The sequence below is a fragment of the Amphibalanus amphitrite genome, unplaced genomic scaffold (assembly GCF_019059575.1).
Source record: "Amphibalanus amphitrite isolate SeventyFive unplaced genomic scaffold, NRLGWU_Aamphi_draft 000297F_arrow, whole genome shotgun sequence".
NCBI lineage: Eukaryota > Metazoa > Arthropoda > Thecostraca > Balanomorpha > Balanidae > Amphibalanus > Amphibalanus amphitrite.
Genome location: NW_024881792.1, coordinates 136,533 through 155,271, shown reverse-complemented (window position 1 = coordinate 155,271; position 18,739 = coordinate 136,533). Strand labels below are relative to the sequence as shown.

Sequence of the window (18,739 nt, the reverse complement as noted above, 5' to 3'; positions counted from 1 at the left end):
CGGAGCTCATATTCCTAAAAATGTCTACAACCAGTAAAACGTCTTTTGGGCGAAGAACGAGCGAGCGAGATAGTGAGCCCTGCACATGCGGAAGGGGGAGAGGGTAGTTCCAACGGGATTGTGCAAAGCACCCTTCTAACCGGTCGCTAGCGGTGTGCAAAATTTGAACGCAATCGGCCCAGCCATTCCTGAGATCTGGAAGCGGCATTCTGCACGTGCGCACGTGCAAACGGGGTCCAAAATGACTTTTGGACGGCATCCTACTAACCGGTCTCCAGCCGTGTACCAAATGTGAGCGCAATCGGCCCAGCCGTTCTCGAGATCTGGAAACGCCCCCTGCACGTGCGCACGTGCAGTAGCACCCTAACCGCAACACATGGGAATGCATTGCCTGGTGGGTGCCTACCTGTATGCCAAGTTTCAGCGAAATCGCCCCAGTAATTACCGAGTTACTGAAATGGGAACAAATTTGGCACCTCTTCTTTTTGCATTTTGCACGTGCAGTGGGGGTCCCTCACATAGATCAAGAATATCCGACCTTTGGTAGAAGGGATGCAGCTACGCAACAAAAATTACCGCAAGACAATCGCCCAAGCGGCTGCTGAGATATGGGCCCCTCAAAATCACTACTTTTGCAAAACAGCTTGAACACCCTTGACTTTTCACGTGGCACGTGCCACGACGGTCACTGAGATGTGTCAAAAGTAGTCAATTACGGGGTAGAAGGAATGGGGCTACCCAGCAAAAAAGACCGCAGGCCAATCGGTCCAGCGGTTGCTGAGATATAAGCCTCTCAAAAGCTTTACAGGCGGGGCCGGGCCGGGCCGGGCCGCTCATACTGAGATTTTTTCGTTATATTGAAAAGACTCACTTCTTTTCTGACACTATCAGCAAATACTGTCTCAAGTTAGGTGGTTGACAGACAGTCGATGGAGATCTGGGGAGATTGAGTGATGCCAATTCACCACTTAACTGATAATGAGGGCCGAGGGGAGAGAAACATGCAACATGCACAACTGACAAGTTGACAAGTGACAAAACACTACCACTATTGCGCAGTGCACAACAAATTACAGCGGCCAGCCCAAAAATGCTTTTGGTGGCTAATTGCAAAACAAGTCACTAATAAATGTCTTAGGTGCAGCTGAACACTGCACAATGATCACACTGTTCACGCATTGAGTGAGATGCCACAGGTGGTTTGAATCACACTTTGGTACAACTGCAAATTTGAAGTGGTGTCATGAGGTTCATGCCTCCATGATCACAGCACTTTGGTTGTGGTTGGCATAACACTTGTATTCTGCAGAGTTCCACATGAACTGCAGACACCTCATCTGGTGGTCTTCATGTTGCTCAACTTCTTCAGGAGGCAAACGTCGACCACCCAGCGGAAGCATGGTCCTGCAGAAGAAAAGGTAATGCATAAGGTAGAAACATTATCTGCTGAAACAGCCCCTTCTGTTGGCTGTTATTAAACTTTTATAATTACATTTGTTGGAGTAAAATACTGCCGGCTGTTCCAAAACCAGAAAATGAAATTATATTGTGGCATAATTCACATACTCAGCTATCAGTGTCAAATAATGAATCTATTTAAAATGTGGCATATTCTATAAAACACACTCACAGAATATTCTACTTCACGTCACAAGGACTCACAATCTTTCTGCTGGGTGTTTGATTGACGCATTAACTTAAGTTTATCTTAGGTTTTATTATTGCAAAAAATTCATATTGCATTTATTGTATTAAAATACTGCCAGCGATAACAAAACAAGAACATGAAACGTCAATGAACAAGCCGCCTTTCCTAAAAATGGGTTGTTTTGAAAAAAAAAATAGTTTCTTTTCAGGAAAAGGAGAAATAATTATCAGGTAATTATCAGAAAACCACCCAGCAAGTGGCTGGGTGGTTTCACAGCAAACATAAAGCCAAAACATATACTTATATTTATCTAACAATTGAGCCATTTGACTACTACAAGGATATTTCAGCAAAATAAGAATCCAATTATCCAATGTTGACTTCCTTGCAAAGTTTATGCCTTATTTTATGAAAATGTGTTACTAGAATATGATACTTATCATCGAATATTGTTTAATTTACGATTTATTTCGATCGAAATGCACATCGAGTCCCGCGCCATTTTCGTCGACGATGAATATGATCGCGTCTCATGAAGAGATAACGGGTTTCAATGGTCTTTCAAAGCAATAATTTGATGCAAAAATTGGTAGGAAATAATATAAAGCTGGTTCCAATGGCCATCGACCATTTAAAACACCACAAATACTCACAATTCCGCCCCCACGACCACCCAGCACCGCGCACGCCACACTACTGGCACAATGCCAAAACTGCTGTCACAGCAGAAATTGTTTTTTTCTCGATTGCATTTGTGGAATTATTTATTAAACAGAAGATGATCTTTCCGAAAAACCGACTGATTTCATATACAGATGCATGGAAAATAAAAAAAAAATCCCGGTAAGTTTATTTGTATTGTTTTGTCGATTTTGACATGCTCCTAGTTTGCAGCCATATTTCGATATGTTCTACAGGGAGTTCAGAATTATTTCAGGACCAATCTTTTCCTCGTTCATTTTCCCGTCGACCATGAATTTTTTAGAGCGGAGCAATTAGTTTCCAGGCGGTCCGAGCGGTTTTCGTGAGAAGGGTACAAAAATCGGCGTCGTTTTTAGAGCCTCGACACCAGCTCAACACAGGACCCTATGGGAGGCGGTGAAGAAGCGGGAGCAGTAAATAGAGCGCTCTAATTTTAGCTTATTTCTCTGGTGTGTCACCGACTGACTTGGTCGGCGAACGGCGACAATTTTTCAACTTTTTATTTTTGACATAAAAATGCATTTTTTCTAGACCAGCTTTGTCCCAGGAATCTAGTGGAGCCATTTGTTTTCACATGCGATGTTCAGAAGTGCCTCTAATTCACGAAAATGCTCATGACGTCACTATGCCCTATGCATGTTGGAGCTATTTTTTGCAATCTGGGGATCAAAAATTAAGATAGAAAGTTGAAATTTGGAACATCTAATGTTCTAATAGAGCTCTATAACATATATTTCGTTTTTTTTTTTGGAAATTCTCAAAATTTTGGATTTTATAAGCTGTTAAAAAAAAATAGATTTTTGAATTTTTAGGGGTAAAAAAACGCATTTTATGGAAAATCCGAGATAGCCATTTTAAAGAACTCGTTGAGCTGCGTCTATTCATATCCTTAATTTGCAATTTGCTTTAAACCTTGATTTTTGGCGGCTTTTTAAACATTTACCACTTTTTGACTGAAAACGTCATGTAGTTACATCACTAACATCGATATATCTCAAAATATTTTTGGAAAATTTAACTTAAAAATTACACAGGGGACGTCAAATTGATGGGGGAGAAGGTATGCCAAGTTTCAAGTTGATAGCGTAAGCGGTTCATGGATTATTCAAGAAAAACGGAGGGGGGGGGGCGAATTCGACCCCCCAGGCGGTCGCGGGTTAAGCTGTGCAAAATCGTTTTTTCTTTTAAAGCTTGTTAAAAATGTTAGTTTTTAACATGGAATGTCAATGGGAGCGTCTTTGTTGCTTTATAACTTTTTACGTTGCAGATATATAAAAGTGAAAAGTTAATAGAATATACAACTTGCAATGCTCTTTCCAACGATGTATAGAACGTCACTGCACGATGTGCGGTTTTTAAGAAAGGTTGTAAAAAGCAGGGCTCGACTGCGACTTGAACCCAACCACATTAGAGTATACGAACAGGTGACGGGGATACCTCCCGTGTGCGGACGCGACGCTGATAATCGCTGAATATTAGCAGTCGGCCACCGTGGGGGCGCCTTTGCAAAGCTTATATCTCCACAACCGCTTGACCGATTCACTCGCGGTCTTTTGTGTGGGATAGCCTCTTCCTTTTTTTTTTCCTTTTTTTTCACGTTTATTGACAAATCGTACAAATATGACACAAGTACATCTATAATAATCGAAGGCTCTCCAGCCCAACAAGGACAATCTCTGTCAGGGTTTCTGACGCCGATTTTCCGTCTATGCTAAACGAGCGCCCCAGATTGAGGCGTTTAAACTCGCAAACGCCTGATATGCACCGACACAATAGGGCTTTCAAAACCCCCACAACGTGCGAGTAATATTTGGCAAGCGTACACGCTGGCATATACATACAGTGTTGGCAATATACACACAAACGGAAGCCACATTTCAGCTGCATTTTGACTGGGCGGCGGCCGAGCTATAAAAATACCTATAGCTCGCCGCCACCACCACGCGACGTGGTGTGGCCCGCCTGGCCAAGCCGGGGCGTTGTCCCATCATGGACTAAAGAAAACGCCCCGGCCCCGGGGAGATCTGGGGGATACCTCCCCAGCCGGGGAGAGCTGTGGGTTACCTCCCCGGCGCTCCAGGCGGGCCATCAGCCACCGCCCGCGCCGCCCGGCGAAGGGGTATCGCGGGCGGCGCCCCCTATCCACCGGCCGGGCATGCGAGCCGTCGACTGGTAGGGCCGGCGCCTCGCACGCCCGGCCGGCCGACCGGCCCCAGTCAAAGAGGCCGGTCCCGGGTTGGCCCGGATGGGTCATGGGAGCGGTGGCTGATTTTTTGCAGTTTTTTCCATACAGTTCTTATACAATCACCGTGAACTAGAGGTCTGCACCGGCCGGCTGCAGCCGCGGCTGGCTGCAGCCCCACGGCTGTGGGCCGGGGCGGCTGCAAATATCTCCAAGAACACGGCTACGGCTGTGGCCACGGCTGTGAGATTTCAAGCTCAATCTTAAGTACTCAAATATAAAATTTTAAATCCTTAATCTCACATTCTGATAAGCAGTCTAGCCTGTAAAAATCATGCAAAGGATGCCCAGCAACATTGAAAGTGGTAAAGCCTTTGAAAACCTGTAATGGTTTTACCATTTGTTGTAGGGGAGTTTGCACTCTGGTACAGAATACTAATTATAGGTACCAATTGTTCCTTCATCATCAAGAGCTTGACAGTTTCAGAAAATGCAGCATGTTGCATTGTCACATCCCTCTCAAATCAATCTCACCTGGTCATTAGGAGAGCACCTTACAGCTATTGAAGACGAGCGTTAAATAATTCTTTCAGGTAATAGAAAAAGAAATCACGCCTAGGTAAAGGCAGGTAAAGGCTTCATAAAATATTATCTAAAATAACTCTTAGATGTATTTCTGGATTTTCGGCAAGTCCAATTACATAATATAAAACTGGCGCTTTATGTTCTAACTGGTGTGTGAGTGACCGCTAACAGAAAATGCTGATCAACGAAGCCAATGGAATTATATTATAGTGAACATGAACCTTACTTACGGTTAATTCACATGATGGTGAAAACCCTGAACACAAAATTCACATGACGGTGAAAACCCTGAACACAATATTTCTTACGCGAGCTGTTGACTTTACTAATAAAATGACGCCTTCTTCTGAAAATGTAAAAATTTGATACTTACTCTTTATTTGAGAGCAATTTTTTGACTGTATAGCATTATTATTTCTTAATTTTAATTTTTATGGCTGTTTATAGTGAAACAAAACAATTTATTGCCACTTCATTGCTATTGACGTCATTAAAAACTCAAGTAAAATTTTTGATTAAAAGAGGTAATTGTCGCACGTCCTTGGGGATTTGAGCGAAGATCATTATTTGGAAAATCAAAATAGAAGAATGTTTTTCTTTCTTGGATGCTCACTAGTGTTTTGATGCCTTGCATATCAAATTAGTTTGAGACTTGCCCAGAAGGCTGCTTCAAGTCTGGCATATCACACCCCAGAAAATATGCAAGGTAAGAAAGAAGCAAGAGTTTTTACTAGACAATCGGAGTTCTATAGCCTTGAGACAATCACTGTTTGACAGTCCATCAACTTGAGTTTCATTTTCCATACCTAACATTGATAATGAAAAGCATCAGGGTCTGTTGTTCTGTCCTACAACCATGCTTCAGGATTTGGCATTAGATGTCCACACTGCTAGTGCTTCTATTCTGGTTCGTTGTTTATGTTTTCTGTTGATGTAGGTACCTACCCATCTTTCTTAACCCCTTGCAAGGGCTTGTGTAGGCATGCGTTGCGCATCAGGCTTCAGGCCTTCGGCCTAAAGCCAGATACACAACCACTTAACCTATGATGCTTCATGAGCTTGAGAATCTATAGCCCATTGCAATGTGCTTTTGGCTATATGTTTCAACTAAAAACAACCTATTATATACTATTTGGTTGCATTTCATTGAAAGTATCCACGGCCGGCTGACGGCTGGCTGCCCACAGTTTGCCACGGCTGTGGGCGGCTGTGGCTGTGGAGCCACGGCTGCGGGGCGGCTAGGCTGTGGAAAATTGCAGCCGTGCAGAACTCTACCGTGAACCACACACACACACCATCATATATTTGCGGTATGCTCTGTGGGCCGAGGCGAGCCAAGGAGCCAGTTGGTTTCGCCCCTTCTCTGACCTATTCTTGTCGACCACTTAGCATTAAAAGAGTTCATTTTATTGTTCACCTTTGCCCAATACATCTCACTTGTCTGATCTATCGTAAGTATGGTTATAAGTGTGTCTACCGAAAGTCTCCTCCCAGAGTAAATCATGTACACGCCTACACTAACAATATGGTTTATAATCGCATTTTCTGTGCCGCCTAGAATTACCTCCTTCACCCTGGTTATCCTTTCTGGTGTGCTTATCTGAATTCTGGTCAACCACGCTTCAACATTGTCCCAGAAAGCCTTAATCCTCGAACAATACCAGAATTTATGTTCTATATTTTCACGCTCCGTACAATAACTGCATGAATCGGTTCCCATTAATCCAATTTTGTTGAGAAAGCTGTTTGTTCCTACTGTTCTTGTAATGATTTTATACCTAACTGCTCTATACTGCTGTGGAGTGCCCCTGAGACTTCTGTATATTTGCTGCCAATCGATTTGACCCAGCCTTCTCTCCCAGGACATTTCCCATATGTTTCTGACATCTCTCACTCTTTCCTGTCTGAAGACATTTTTTAAATGTGATGTACCCGTGTTTCTAGAAATAATCAAGCTTATTAATGGATCTATACTTGGTCCAAATAACTTCACCTTTTCTCCCGATTCCTTCCATTCTCTAGGTAAGCTACTTATTAGTGTTGCATAATCCAGAAAAGTGGTTGTAATGTTGTAGGTCCGTTTTAATTCCTCAAAACCTAGTAAAGATCCATCTGTTTTTAATAAGTCATTCAACGATCTGATGCCTTTGACATACCATTCTTCAATCCATGAAGTTTTGAACTTAGTAGTATCAGAAAAAAAGATAGCTGTGGAGTTTAGCTCCTCGACACCTAGCTTCTGTGAGCATATTTCCCTGAAATTTGCTAATGCTATCATCACATCTCTCCAGAATAGATTCTTAGTACGAGATGCCTTTCTTTTCAAAGCTGTTTGACCCATTTGCCAGAAATATATATTTTTACCCGTACTTTTCTGTGCAACTGCGTTCCATATTCCTTGCTTTACAATGCACCTCCTAATCCAAGATAGCTTCAAGGCTCTCATATAACTTGTTAAATCAACCATGTCCACTCCTCCGTTGAGATGGTTTTTCATCAAAGACTCCCGTTTGATTTTTTCTCCTTTTCCATGCCACAGAAAGCTGAAAAGAGTCTTGTTAAGATCTTTGATAATTTTTTTTGATGGGTCAGGGAGCGTTGTGAGCAGGTGACTAATCTTGGAGATCAGCATCGATTTTATTATTACCACTTTTCCTTCCAGTGATACGTTTCTGAACTTCCATTTCGTTATTTCTCTTTTGATTTCCTTTACCTTCTCTGTGTACAGTTCTGTTACTTTTTGCAGTTCATTATCGAAAGTGACCCCTAGGACTTTAATCGTTTCACTCCACTTTACAGCTAAATTTCTCTGAAGAAAACGATTTTCTCTGCATGTCTTCCCTATCCACATAGCTTGAGTCTTATCGAGGTTTGGACTTAGTCCCGAATACTTCGCGAACCATCCTATCTCTTGGAAGAGTTCCATCATGCTTGTTTTCTCTGGTTCGAGTAAACAAATCGTATCGTCTGCATACATGAGCACTTTGTGTTCCTCATTGTCTATTTTAATTCCTTTGATAGCTGCATTTCCTCGAATCTTTTTCGCTAAAACGTCCATCACAAGAATAAACAAGTAACAACTTAGCGCATCCCCCTGTCTACAAGACCTTGTTAGCATTATTTTACTCGACAAATGACCATTATACAAAATTCTGGAAAAAGCTCCAGCATACAGTGTGTTGAACCAATGTGTAATACTATGCGGAAAGTTTTTCTGCTCCAGGACTTTTTTAATGAAAGTCCAACTGACTGAATCAAAAGCTGCTTCTATATCCAGACTTACTAAGACCCCGTTCTTTTGTTCTTGATTCAAGAGTTGGATAACGTCGTAAATCATCCTGATATTGTCCCCAATAAATCTCCCTTTTAAATAGGCAGACTGGCAATCCTCGATTATGTCTCCTAGCACGAGTTTTAATCGATTTGCAATAGCACCTGAAATGATTTTGTAGCTAGTATTTAGGAGTGTTATTGGTCTATATGACTTGATCAAATCTCTGGGTCTATTTGGCTTAGGTAACAACACGATTATTCCTTCTTTTAAAGTTAGAGGAACTGTACCCTTTGTGGCACTCTCAACTACCATAGCATGAAAAAAGTGTTTTATGTCTGCCCAGAAGAATTTATAAAACTCTACGGAAAAACCGTCACTACCTGGAGACGTTCCATTTTTCATCCTCTGTAGCGTTGATCCTAATTCTTGCATGTTCAACGGCTTATCTAGATTGAGCTTGTCATGGTCATTTACTTTTTTGATATCCATGTTTGATAGATATTCATCGTAATTAACTCCCTCTAAAAACTCATCCTCACTTTTGAACCTTTTTTGATAAAATCTACGGAATAGATCAAGAAATTCTATTTGATTCCTTGTGCAGCCTGCTGACGATCTGATGCATGGTATCCTCTTACTTTCGTACCTCCTTTTTTCTAATGTAAGAAAATACTTTGTTGGTTTTTCCGCATTTTCCCTCCATACAGCTCTCGCCCTAACCAAACTCCCTTCCAACTTGATCCTCCTTACGTCTTCCAATTCTTTTTTCTTGTTTTGTATCTGATCGTACAATGAGTGAGTACCTAAAGCGTCAAGCTCTTTCTCTAAAAGAAGTATATCTCTTTCCAATTGGTTTTCTCGCCTTCGTTCCTCCCTTCTCTTCCTAATGCCGAAAGAGACTGTTTCTCTTCTTAACGTCAGCATCAGAGTTTCAAAAAACAAAGATGAATCAATTGTCATTTCTATCTTTGTTGAGGTCTCCAAAATGTAGTCATGTGCGTATACGGGAAGAGCGTATTCTACTACCGTACTCTTAATCGTATCTTTTATCATTTTGACGTAATTTTTGTCTCTTAACAATGATGCATTGAATTTAAAGAGTCCTCTTCCCCTCGGCTGCTTTGAGAAGTCCACCGTCAATGTAATAATAGAGTGATCCGATCTATAACCTGGTTGAATGTCCGCCTCATCAACATAACTTTCCAGAGCAGCACTAGTAAGAAACATATCCAGTCTCGCCTGCTTTACTATTGGGTTTCCAACCCGCCAAGTATATCTTCGGTTTTCAGGATTTTTTTCTCTGTATATGTCTATCAATTCATTTTGTACCATCATTGCTTTTACTGCTTCTCTAGCTCGAGTGTTGTTTTCTCTTCTATAGTTAAAGTTATCTAACTGTTGATTTAGAGTTACATTAAAGTCACCCCCGATAACGACTGGTGTATCTGCGTCCTCTATGGTTGCATTAATGCTCTCGCTCAAAAGTTCGAAGAAATTGGGCTCGTCTGTATTCGGGCCGTAAATTGCTACCAGACATAATTCGAATTCTTTCTGGATTTTTGCCTTTGTAATGATGAAGTTTCCTCCTTCATCAATCATTGTCTCTCCGAATTCTACGTCTAAGTTTTTCGTAAGTATTGCGACTCCTCTTGCATTGTGCGTGTATGGTGCTACTATGACTGATGATCCCCAAGCGTTCCTAAAATAAGGCACCCCTAAGGCCTCTTCCTTTCTTACACGTAGTGTGCTATTCTCGATGCGTATGGGTGACCCCTAATGCTTGTGCCACGTGCAAAACGAAGAGGTGTCAGTTCGGTAACAAGTCTAATAACTCTGTGGTTAGTTTGACGATTTGTGGTTGATACTTGGCATCTGTGTAGGCACCCGCCGGGCAATGCATTTCGAGGTGTCACGGTTGGGGTGCCGCTGCACGTGCGCACGGGCAAGGTGACGCTTCCAGATCTCGAGAACGGCTGGACCGATTGTAATCAAAGCTGGCACACCGTTAGGGATCAGCGAGTAGGGTGCCGTGCACAGGTCAGATGGGACCCATTTGGCACGTGCGCACGTGCAGGCTGACGCTTCCAGATCTCAAGAGCTGCTGGACCTAGTTACTGTGCTCAAATTTGGCATACCGCTAGAGACTGGTTATTAGGGTGCCTTGCACCAGTCAGTTAGTATGTATTTCCATGTGCCACGTTTGGAATGCAGCTGCACGTGCGCACGTGCAGGGTTCGCTTCCAGATCTTGAAATTGGCTGGGTCCATTGAGCTCAAATTTGGTACACCTCTAGAGACCGGCGAATAGGGTGCCGTGCACAAGTCAATTGGGACCCAGGTTGCACCAGCGCGCGTGCAGGGTGCCGCTTCCAGATCTCGAAAACGGCCGGACCGATTGCACTCAAATTTGGCACACCGCTAGAGAGCGGTTAGTAGAGTGCGTGCACGTCAGTTCGTAGCACATCCACTCCGGTCTGCACGTGCAAGGCTCATCCTCTCGTTTGGCGGCGAGCGTTCCCTAGCAAAAAAGTCCTATACAATCCTATAGGACAGTCCTATAGAAATTGTGTAGGACTTTCCGGAATAGTCCTATAGGTATCCTATAGGTATCCTATAGGATACCTATAGGATATCTATAGGATACCTATAGGATACCTATAGGATACCTATAAGACGCATTGTCCTATAGGACTTTTAATATGAATCCTATAGGACTTTGTTGTTGTCCTATAGCCATCCTATAGGACTTTGTGGTTGTCCTATAGCCATCCTATAGGACTTTGTGGTTGTCCTATAGGTATCCTATAGGACTTTGTGGTTGCCCTATAGGCATCCTATAGGACTTTGTGGTTGTCCTATAGGTATCCTATAGGACTTTGTGGTTGTCCTATAGGCATCCTATAGGACTTTGTGGTTGTCCTATAGGTATCCTATAGGACTTTGTGGTTGTCCTATAGGCATCCTATAAGACTTTGTGGTTGTCCTATAGGCATCCTATAGGACTTTGTGGTTGTCCTATAGGTATCCTATAGGACTTTGTGGTTGTCCTATAGGCATTCTATAGGACTTTGTGGTTGTCCTATAGGTATCCTATAGGACTTTGTGGTTGTCCTATAGGTATCCTATAGGACTTTGTGGTTGTCCTATAGGCATACTATAGGACTTTATGACTGTCCTATAGGATTCTTATAGGACTTTGTCGGTGTCCTATAGGATTTTAATCCTGATCAGGAGTCCTATAGAACTCCTGAATATTCCTATAGAAATATCATGTACGAGTCCTATAGGAGACCGGCAAAATCCTATAGGCCCTATAGGATTTTGCCGGTCTCCTATAGTATAGGACACCGACAAAGTCCTTAAAGAATCCTATAGGACAGTCATAAAATGCAGGCGTGCTTCAACAGCCCTGTATACTAGAAACGCTATCACAACCCTAGACTTAATTGTGATTTAAGAAATACATAAAGGCATGTAGAAACGTCCTTTACAGGTGCAACCCGGTCAAATCATTAGGGCTGCAAAAAGTTAATGTTGTATACCTATGTAGTCATATAGATTCACGCAAAAAGTCGTTCATTCGTTTGATCTTACTGCATATCGTTGGATTTCCGGCGGATCACGCCTGAAAATCCCTGAAAATATGCATAGCAATGACCCATAAGGAATAACAAATGCGGTTGCTTGAACGTCTGATTGCAAAGATAAGGGTAACCAATGACAATCTGTATTTTGTATAAAGCTCATGTAAGCTAAAGCTCATGCTCATGTCATGTAAACCCCATTTTCAAGGCACTAGATGTCAGTGTCCACACACTGGCTGGATCAGCTAGCGGGGCTGTTGCAGCGAGACTGGCGTTTCAGAAGAACCTGAAAAGAAATGGAAAATTACTAACGATGATATTCCATTTCTCATGCACCTGACACACCACCACTGTTTAAACAAGCGAACCTTTTGAGCCCTGCGTTTGATGTTATTGATCGATAAAATTTAGCCCTTGCACCTTTTGTTGTGGCTGAAGATTTAAACGGGCTAAAACAATTTATCAGTGATCAATTACGTACCCTTAAAGAGCGCCCTGACGAGTAGAGCCGGCTCGGCTCCGCACCTTGGCGCAGTTATTACAGACCGCTGTAACCTGCTTCTGCACTTCGCCAGTACTCATGCCCAGCTTACGCTTACAAGCATCTGAAAGGCAAAATGAGGCGTTAAGAATTCGAACAGAAAGTCGTGGAGAGATGGTGCGAATGCAGAGGAGAGGACGGCCGCCCTGGACGTCCTAGCAACCCTTTCACAATGCGCGGCCTAGACGTGGAGAGACTGGTCCGTGAAGAGCGGCACCTGGTCCTAATCTACCCAGAAAAGTGGTCATCGTCTAGACGGACGGGGGCCCAACCAGGCGTGTTTTGCTTTAGCTACCACGCGGAGATGTTCACACTGGTTACGGGCCTAGGGAACCCAACAACACGCACTAAAGATAGCGACCGGAGCACAATGAAACGTAAATAGCATGTCATTGTTCCTGCAAAAGTACACTTACGGATCACGTCGTCCAGCTTCACTCTGTCTAGAGGCCTCTTCGCTGGCTTATTCAGCGACATCGCGTTTGATGGCTTGCCCGTCATCGATGACTTAGCAAGAACCTCCATCCCGAAAACTGACACTAATATCTCCCTCACGGTCTTGTTCTTATTGGGGTGTTTCCACGGAATCGACCGATACGTGGCCAAGGACAGCCTTGTGCCCCCTGGACCAAGTTCCTGAAAAACATCACGTCTTTACTTACGACTCACATTCAGTGTTCAATAGCAGGGTAATCTAGAAATAGGTACAATTAATTGTACCTAGAAACTTAGAAAATAGTGCATGTAGCCAATTAACATGTTGCCAAACGGCTTGCATTGATGCTACGACGCTTCAAGCCGAAACAGTCCTAGATCGAAAACCATACTTACGATGCTCTCGCTGTCCCGGATTCCCGGCCTTGCGTCCGCACTTCTGGGCTGAAAATCAGTCACATTCGGTGTCACCCAACAATGCGAGGAGCACGGCATCGAAATCATTACAACATATATGAGCTTAAAGGTAGTGTGCCAGCTTTCTTGGACCATATGGAGTTAATGACCCGGATAAGGAGAACCGGATTTTTAGAACTTATCCATACCTTCAAAACTTATGGAAACGTCTTAAATTCTTCAAATTTTGAGTACCCCAGTGCGAAATTCGCCACGACGGGTTGTCGGTCGTACCCCAACCACATTTCACACCACTATGAACAATAAATGCACACACTTAAATCGCTATTACCGATAGGCTCATCCAATCAAGTTTCGATAAACCCGTTCATCATCATCTCCTGCGGTTTCGAACACGCCTGTTAGGTGGCTTCTGATGCTCGTCGAGGTCGGAATTTCCAAATACGCGTGGTGCGTCGGGCCGCGCGCTCTGACTTCGGCCAAGAAAAATGCGTCAGCTGATCATTGTCATTTCTGCCACTTGCGTGTGGTGTAATGGGGTCATAACTTAAGAGACGGCTGTTTCATATCAATTATTTTACATAAAATCATATTTCAAACCACAAATTAATGTTCGACAGCCAAATTTAAGAAACAATACCAATACAGGCTTACAGTTTAAGGCTCGACATTGTGTTGTCTACGATTAGACAGCTGATAACTCATTCCCGTACGTCGTATGGTCGTAACACTATAATGACCTCTGCTTATTGTCACAAGTGCGCCGCATTCGCGATTGTTGCCCGACGCCTGTTTGCAGGTGAGCCCACTACAGTTGTTATACATATCTAAAAACCGATAAACTTTTAGGCGAAAAAGGCACTATTCCAGGCCCATTTTTGATTTTTTTTTTGCGATATTAGGGGCATTCCACGATAGATCGACCAAGGCCTAACACCCGACCATTTTTGATTTTGATGAAATCTTGTCTATAGGGTTCTCTTATGCCCTGAAGTCAATGGTGACAACGCCAGGCCCCTACGGTCAGCGGTTTAGGAGATGTAGCCCCGGGCATTTTGACGAGGTCACTCTGCAGAGTGATTTTTGAGGTGCTATATCTCCTAAAGTAATGAAGGAAATGCATTAAACCTTTGCATCGTTGTGATCGTGGTGAAATGGGCAATTAATTGGCCATCTCGGATTTTCAAAAAAATGATTTTGATTTTTAGCTGTGACGTCATCAATTTTTAAACTTTCTGGCTACCCCCCTAGTACATTAAAATTTGCCATTATTTTTGCTCAGAAATAAAGTTCCGTCAATTTCCTTTCGACTGGGAAAAAAACAAAAATGGTAATCTTTCTACAAATATTTTATTTTATTTTTTGAAAATCGCACTACAAACTCTGATTTACAGAATCGGGTTATTAAGCAATATAAGACACATCTGCGAGGACCAGTTACTTCCAAAAAGAGGTTATCTGGGTTTCGGCATATAATATTCTTCTCTTTAACCCGCGCGGGGCTGGGGGGGGTAAATTTTACCCCCCCCCCTCGCGAATTTTTGCGATATCTCAAAAACGGCGGCGCGCAGCGCCGCCAAACTTTCAGTACCTTTTCTTACATCAATTTGACACGTTCCCTGAAAATTTGAGCGAAATCCGTCGGAAAATTTTTGAGAAATTGACGTTTTAGTGACGTCATGTTCGCCATTTTCGCCTCAAAAACGGCAAAAGTTCAAACGCCGCTAACATCTTCATTTTTAAAGGAATCAAGACGTAACAAAAAAGGTTATACGTAATTTTACTTTGTCTATCAAATGGCTATCTCGGTTTTTTAAAAACTTTGGATTTTGGCCTAAATTTTTTCAAAAAACTGATTTTTTGGGAAAATCATATAAAATCCAAAATTTTGAGTCTATCGAAAAAACCGGAATATATGTTAGAGAAGTGGTCTATGTGCACCTACATACCAAATTTTAGAAGAATCGGTTCAAAAATGTGGGAGTTATTCAAAATTTTATGACGTCACGACACACAAATTTTTTGAAAAATGACTTTTTTGGAAGTTCTAGACCTCGCACGGAAACAAAAGTAGCACCATTCGATTCACCGTGAAAAACTGCATCAGATAGACACCTTTTTAGGCCTTAACAACCAACTTCAAAATTTGACCTCACTTGACCTGACCTTGGCCTGACCTCGACCTGAAATTCATCCAGAGGTGGTCCATATCACTTATTGAGTGTGCCTATTGAATTCTATGAGTAAAATGACCAATAAAACATGTGTCGCACATGCCCTTTTCTATATTTTGTTTTTTGGTGACCTGACCTGACCTGACCTGACCTGACCTTGACCTTGACCTCTGAATGATATTGTATGCAACGAATATTGTCTTGGTAGCCTAAGAACACGTTTTGGGCGATCAGTCTCAGTTCATGACTCCATTCTTCGGCAACTACGGTGCAAGGCCGATACTGTAGAAACTTGCAATTTGTACCCTTGACCTGACCTTGACCTTGACCTCAAACTTTAAATTAAGTACATGTTTTTAGTAGTTCGTGATGAGAGCTTTCGATTGGGGTTTGAATTTTCCAAATCGGACCATTAGTTCGGGAGATAACAGGGGGTAAAATTTACCCCCCCCAGCCCCGCGCGTTCGGCTGGAGACCCCAGCCCCGCGCGGGTTAACTTCACTTTTGATAACAAAAAAAGAACTTTAATATTACTTGCACAGGAGTCAATACATATAATGGCAAAATTATACATACTTTTGAGCTGCCACAGCTGCCTTGTTTATCAACGTAGCTCAAATAAGTAAAAAGTGTGTTTGTGTGGCCGTGATCTCGTTCCTGTCTTGGTGCTTTGCCGTCTGTTATTGCAACTGCAATAGAAATGCACTCCGTTGTTTATGGCTTTTATTGCATCCAGCGTTGAAAATGATGATTCGCTGATGAAATACCTAGTCACATTACACCACCTTTTGCCTTCCTGAAACTACCAATTATTTTGTTCGTTTATAATTAGTCGGTTCGTAAATATGCTTTGCAAATCGACTGTCGGTTGGTCATTTGAGCTACGTTGATAAACAAGGCAGCTGTGGCAGCTCAAAAGTATGTATAATTTTGCCATTATATTGACTCCTGTGCAAGTAATATTAAAGTTCTTTTTTTTGTTATCAAAAGTGAAGTTAAAGAGAAGAATATTATATGCCGAAACCCAGATAACCTCTTTTTGGAAGTAACTGGTCCTCGCAGATGTGTCTCATATTGCTTAATAACCCGATTCTGTAAATCAGAGCTTGTAGTGCGATTTTCAAAAAATAAAATAAAATATTTGTAGAAAGATTACCATTTTTGTTTTTTCCCAGTCGAAAGGAAATTGACGGAACTTTATTTCTGAGCAAAAATAATGGCAGATTTTAATGTACTAGGGGGGTAGCCAGAAAGTTTAAAAATTGATGACGTAAATCATTTTTTTTTAAATCCGAGATGGCCAATTAATTGCCCATTTCACCACGATCACAACGATGCAAAGGTTTAATGCATTTCCTTCATTCCTTTAGGAGATATAGCACTTCAAAAATCACTCTGCAGAGTGACCTCGTCAAAATGCCCGGGGCTATATCTCCTAAACCGCTGACCGTAGGGGTCTGGCGTTGTCACCATTGACTTCAGGGCATAAGAGAACCCTGTAGACAAGATTTCATCAAAATCAAAAATGGTCGGGTGTAAATCTGATAAAATTTTGGTCGATCTATCGTGGAATGCCCCATTAGGTAAAAACAGAAGCTTCTTATCCTAGGAAAAATAAAACGGGAAATCTTTCAAAGGTGGCACACTACCTTTAAACATTGTCAAAAACGGTATGTAACAAGACATACTGTGCTTTCGAATCCTGTTTCTGGAAGCTGGGGCATTCCACGATAGATCGTACCACTTTTTTCCAATTTGACACCCTCATCTCTCGGAATTTGACGAGAATTGGTCTCAGGGGTGATCAGGGGCTCTGAATCCACCTATAACAATTTCAGGCTTATCAGATAAGTATTTTTTAGTTATGGTGTATAACATTTTTTGGATCTTGCTTTGCAGCGCTAAGTTTGGCGGGCTGTAACTCTAAGACGGATTATGCAAATGCCAAATGTCATATAACATTGAACTTGCAATGAAACAGAGATTAATATGTATTTTTGAAATTTCGAAAAATACTCTATTTTTTATATATGACATATCGAGTTTTCTTTCATTTGTATTTTTTGGACTTTGGGACCAAATTTTTTTGAATTTTTATTTCTTTAAAAAAATATTTGGCTCATTGTTAAGAAGTATGCAAAACATTAGGAAGGTGTTCTTTCTATAAATGTATTTATTTTACGTCACGATAACGGTTTCGAATAGTGATTTCGGGAGGGGAGCTTACAAATGGCGTGGTAAAGCTGCCTAGTGACATCACGGGTTACTGAAATTTCAATTCAAGTCTGAGTCATCTGAAAAAAGTGAAAAGAGGGTTCATTCAACCCTCTTTCCTATAAGCGCAAGGGTGAAAAAGGCTGTTTGGTTCTGACATTGTTTTGGACGCCAATGACCATAGCTGTCCGAGATGAAAGTTACAGGACGCATACATGGTGTCCTCCAGAGGTCTCACAACTTGTATATCTGGGAATTTTTCAAGGTTACATGAGGTCAGGTCGGTCACGTGACATCACTGTTATAAATCAATGGGGAAATATAAAAACTGTTATTTTGGCGCCGAGAATGATCTAAAACTATCCCACGTACATGGTATCGTGATTTCATGCACTCCTTGCAAAGTCCAATGCTTTACTTTTGCATTGTTAACCTTGCGTGACGTCATTTATGACGTCACTAGGGTCGTACGAGTTTTTCGTCAATAACTCCCGATCAAATGGAGCTAGAGAGTCGGGAAAGCCACCAATGGACTCGGGAAGACCTTCCGAATCGAATGATATGCCATATGATACCCTTTGCCCAGCTTCGTGACCTGAGGGGCTCTGACCTGACCTTGACCCGAGGTCAACTACTTAAGTTGACCGCACCCTAGCAAAAAGTATACCATTCGATGCACCTGAGCTAGGCGAAAACAATGATGCCAAAATCGCGGCTCTGCGGCCATTTTTTACGAAGTAATTTACTAAAAACCGAACCCGTAACTTCAGTCACGTGACCTGACCTCAGACGCTACCGGTTAAGCTGAGACCTTAAAATCGGGTACCAATCGCTGCGACTGTAGGGGGGCCTCTCTCCTCAGTCGCCCTGGGCTGTGGTGCTGTGTGGTTGAGTGCGGGTCGGCTTTGTGCGGACTTTGTTCTCTGCCGTCCGCCCTCGGTGAGGAGTGCATTTAGCGAGGCCATTTAGAGGCAAGTCAATCTT

General features: G+C 42.3%; 2 protein-coding genes across 2 annotated transcripts in view; one reads left to right on the top strand and one right to left on the bottom strand.

Annotated features, from left to right (window-relative positions):
- The window catches only part of LOC122387764, a 146,585-nt gene that overhangs the window by 15,545 nt on the left and 112,301 nt on the right, over positions 1-18,739 (top strand). The gene's annotated exons all lie outside the window — the stretch shown is intronic.
- LOC122387757 overlaps positions 12,114-18,739 on the bottom strand; it is a 37,830-nt gene continuing 31,204 nt past the window's right edge. Inside the window, exons 5-8 of the mRNA XM_043378206.1 lie at positions 13,347-13,394; positions 12,932-13,151; positions 12,456-12,579; positions 12,114-12,260 (exon numbers count right to left, since the gene is read on the bottom strand). Coding sequence (XP_043234141.1) covers positions 12,458-12,579; positions 12,932-13,151; positions 13,347-13,394 — 390 coding nt within the window. The 3' untranslated portion in view covers positions 12,114-12,260; positions 12,456-12,457. The remainder of the gene's footprint in view (positions 12,261-12,455; positions 12,580-12,931; positions 13,152-13,346; positions 13,395-18,739) is intronic.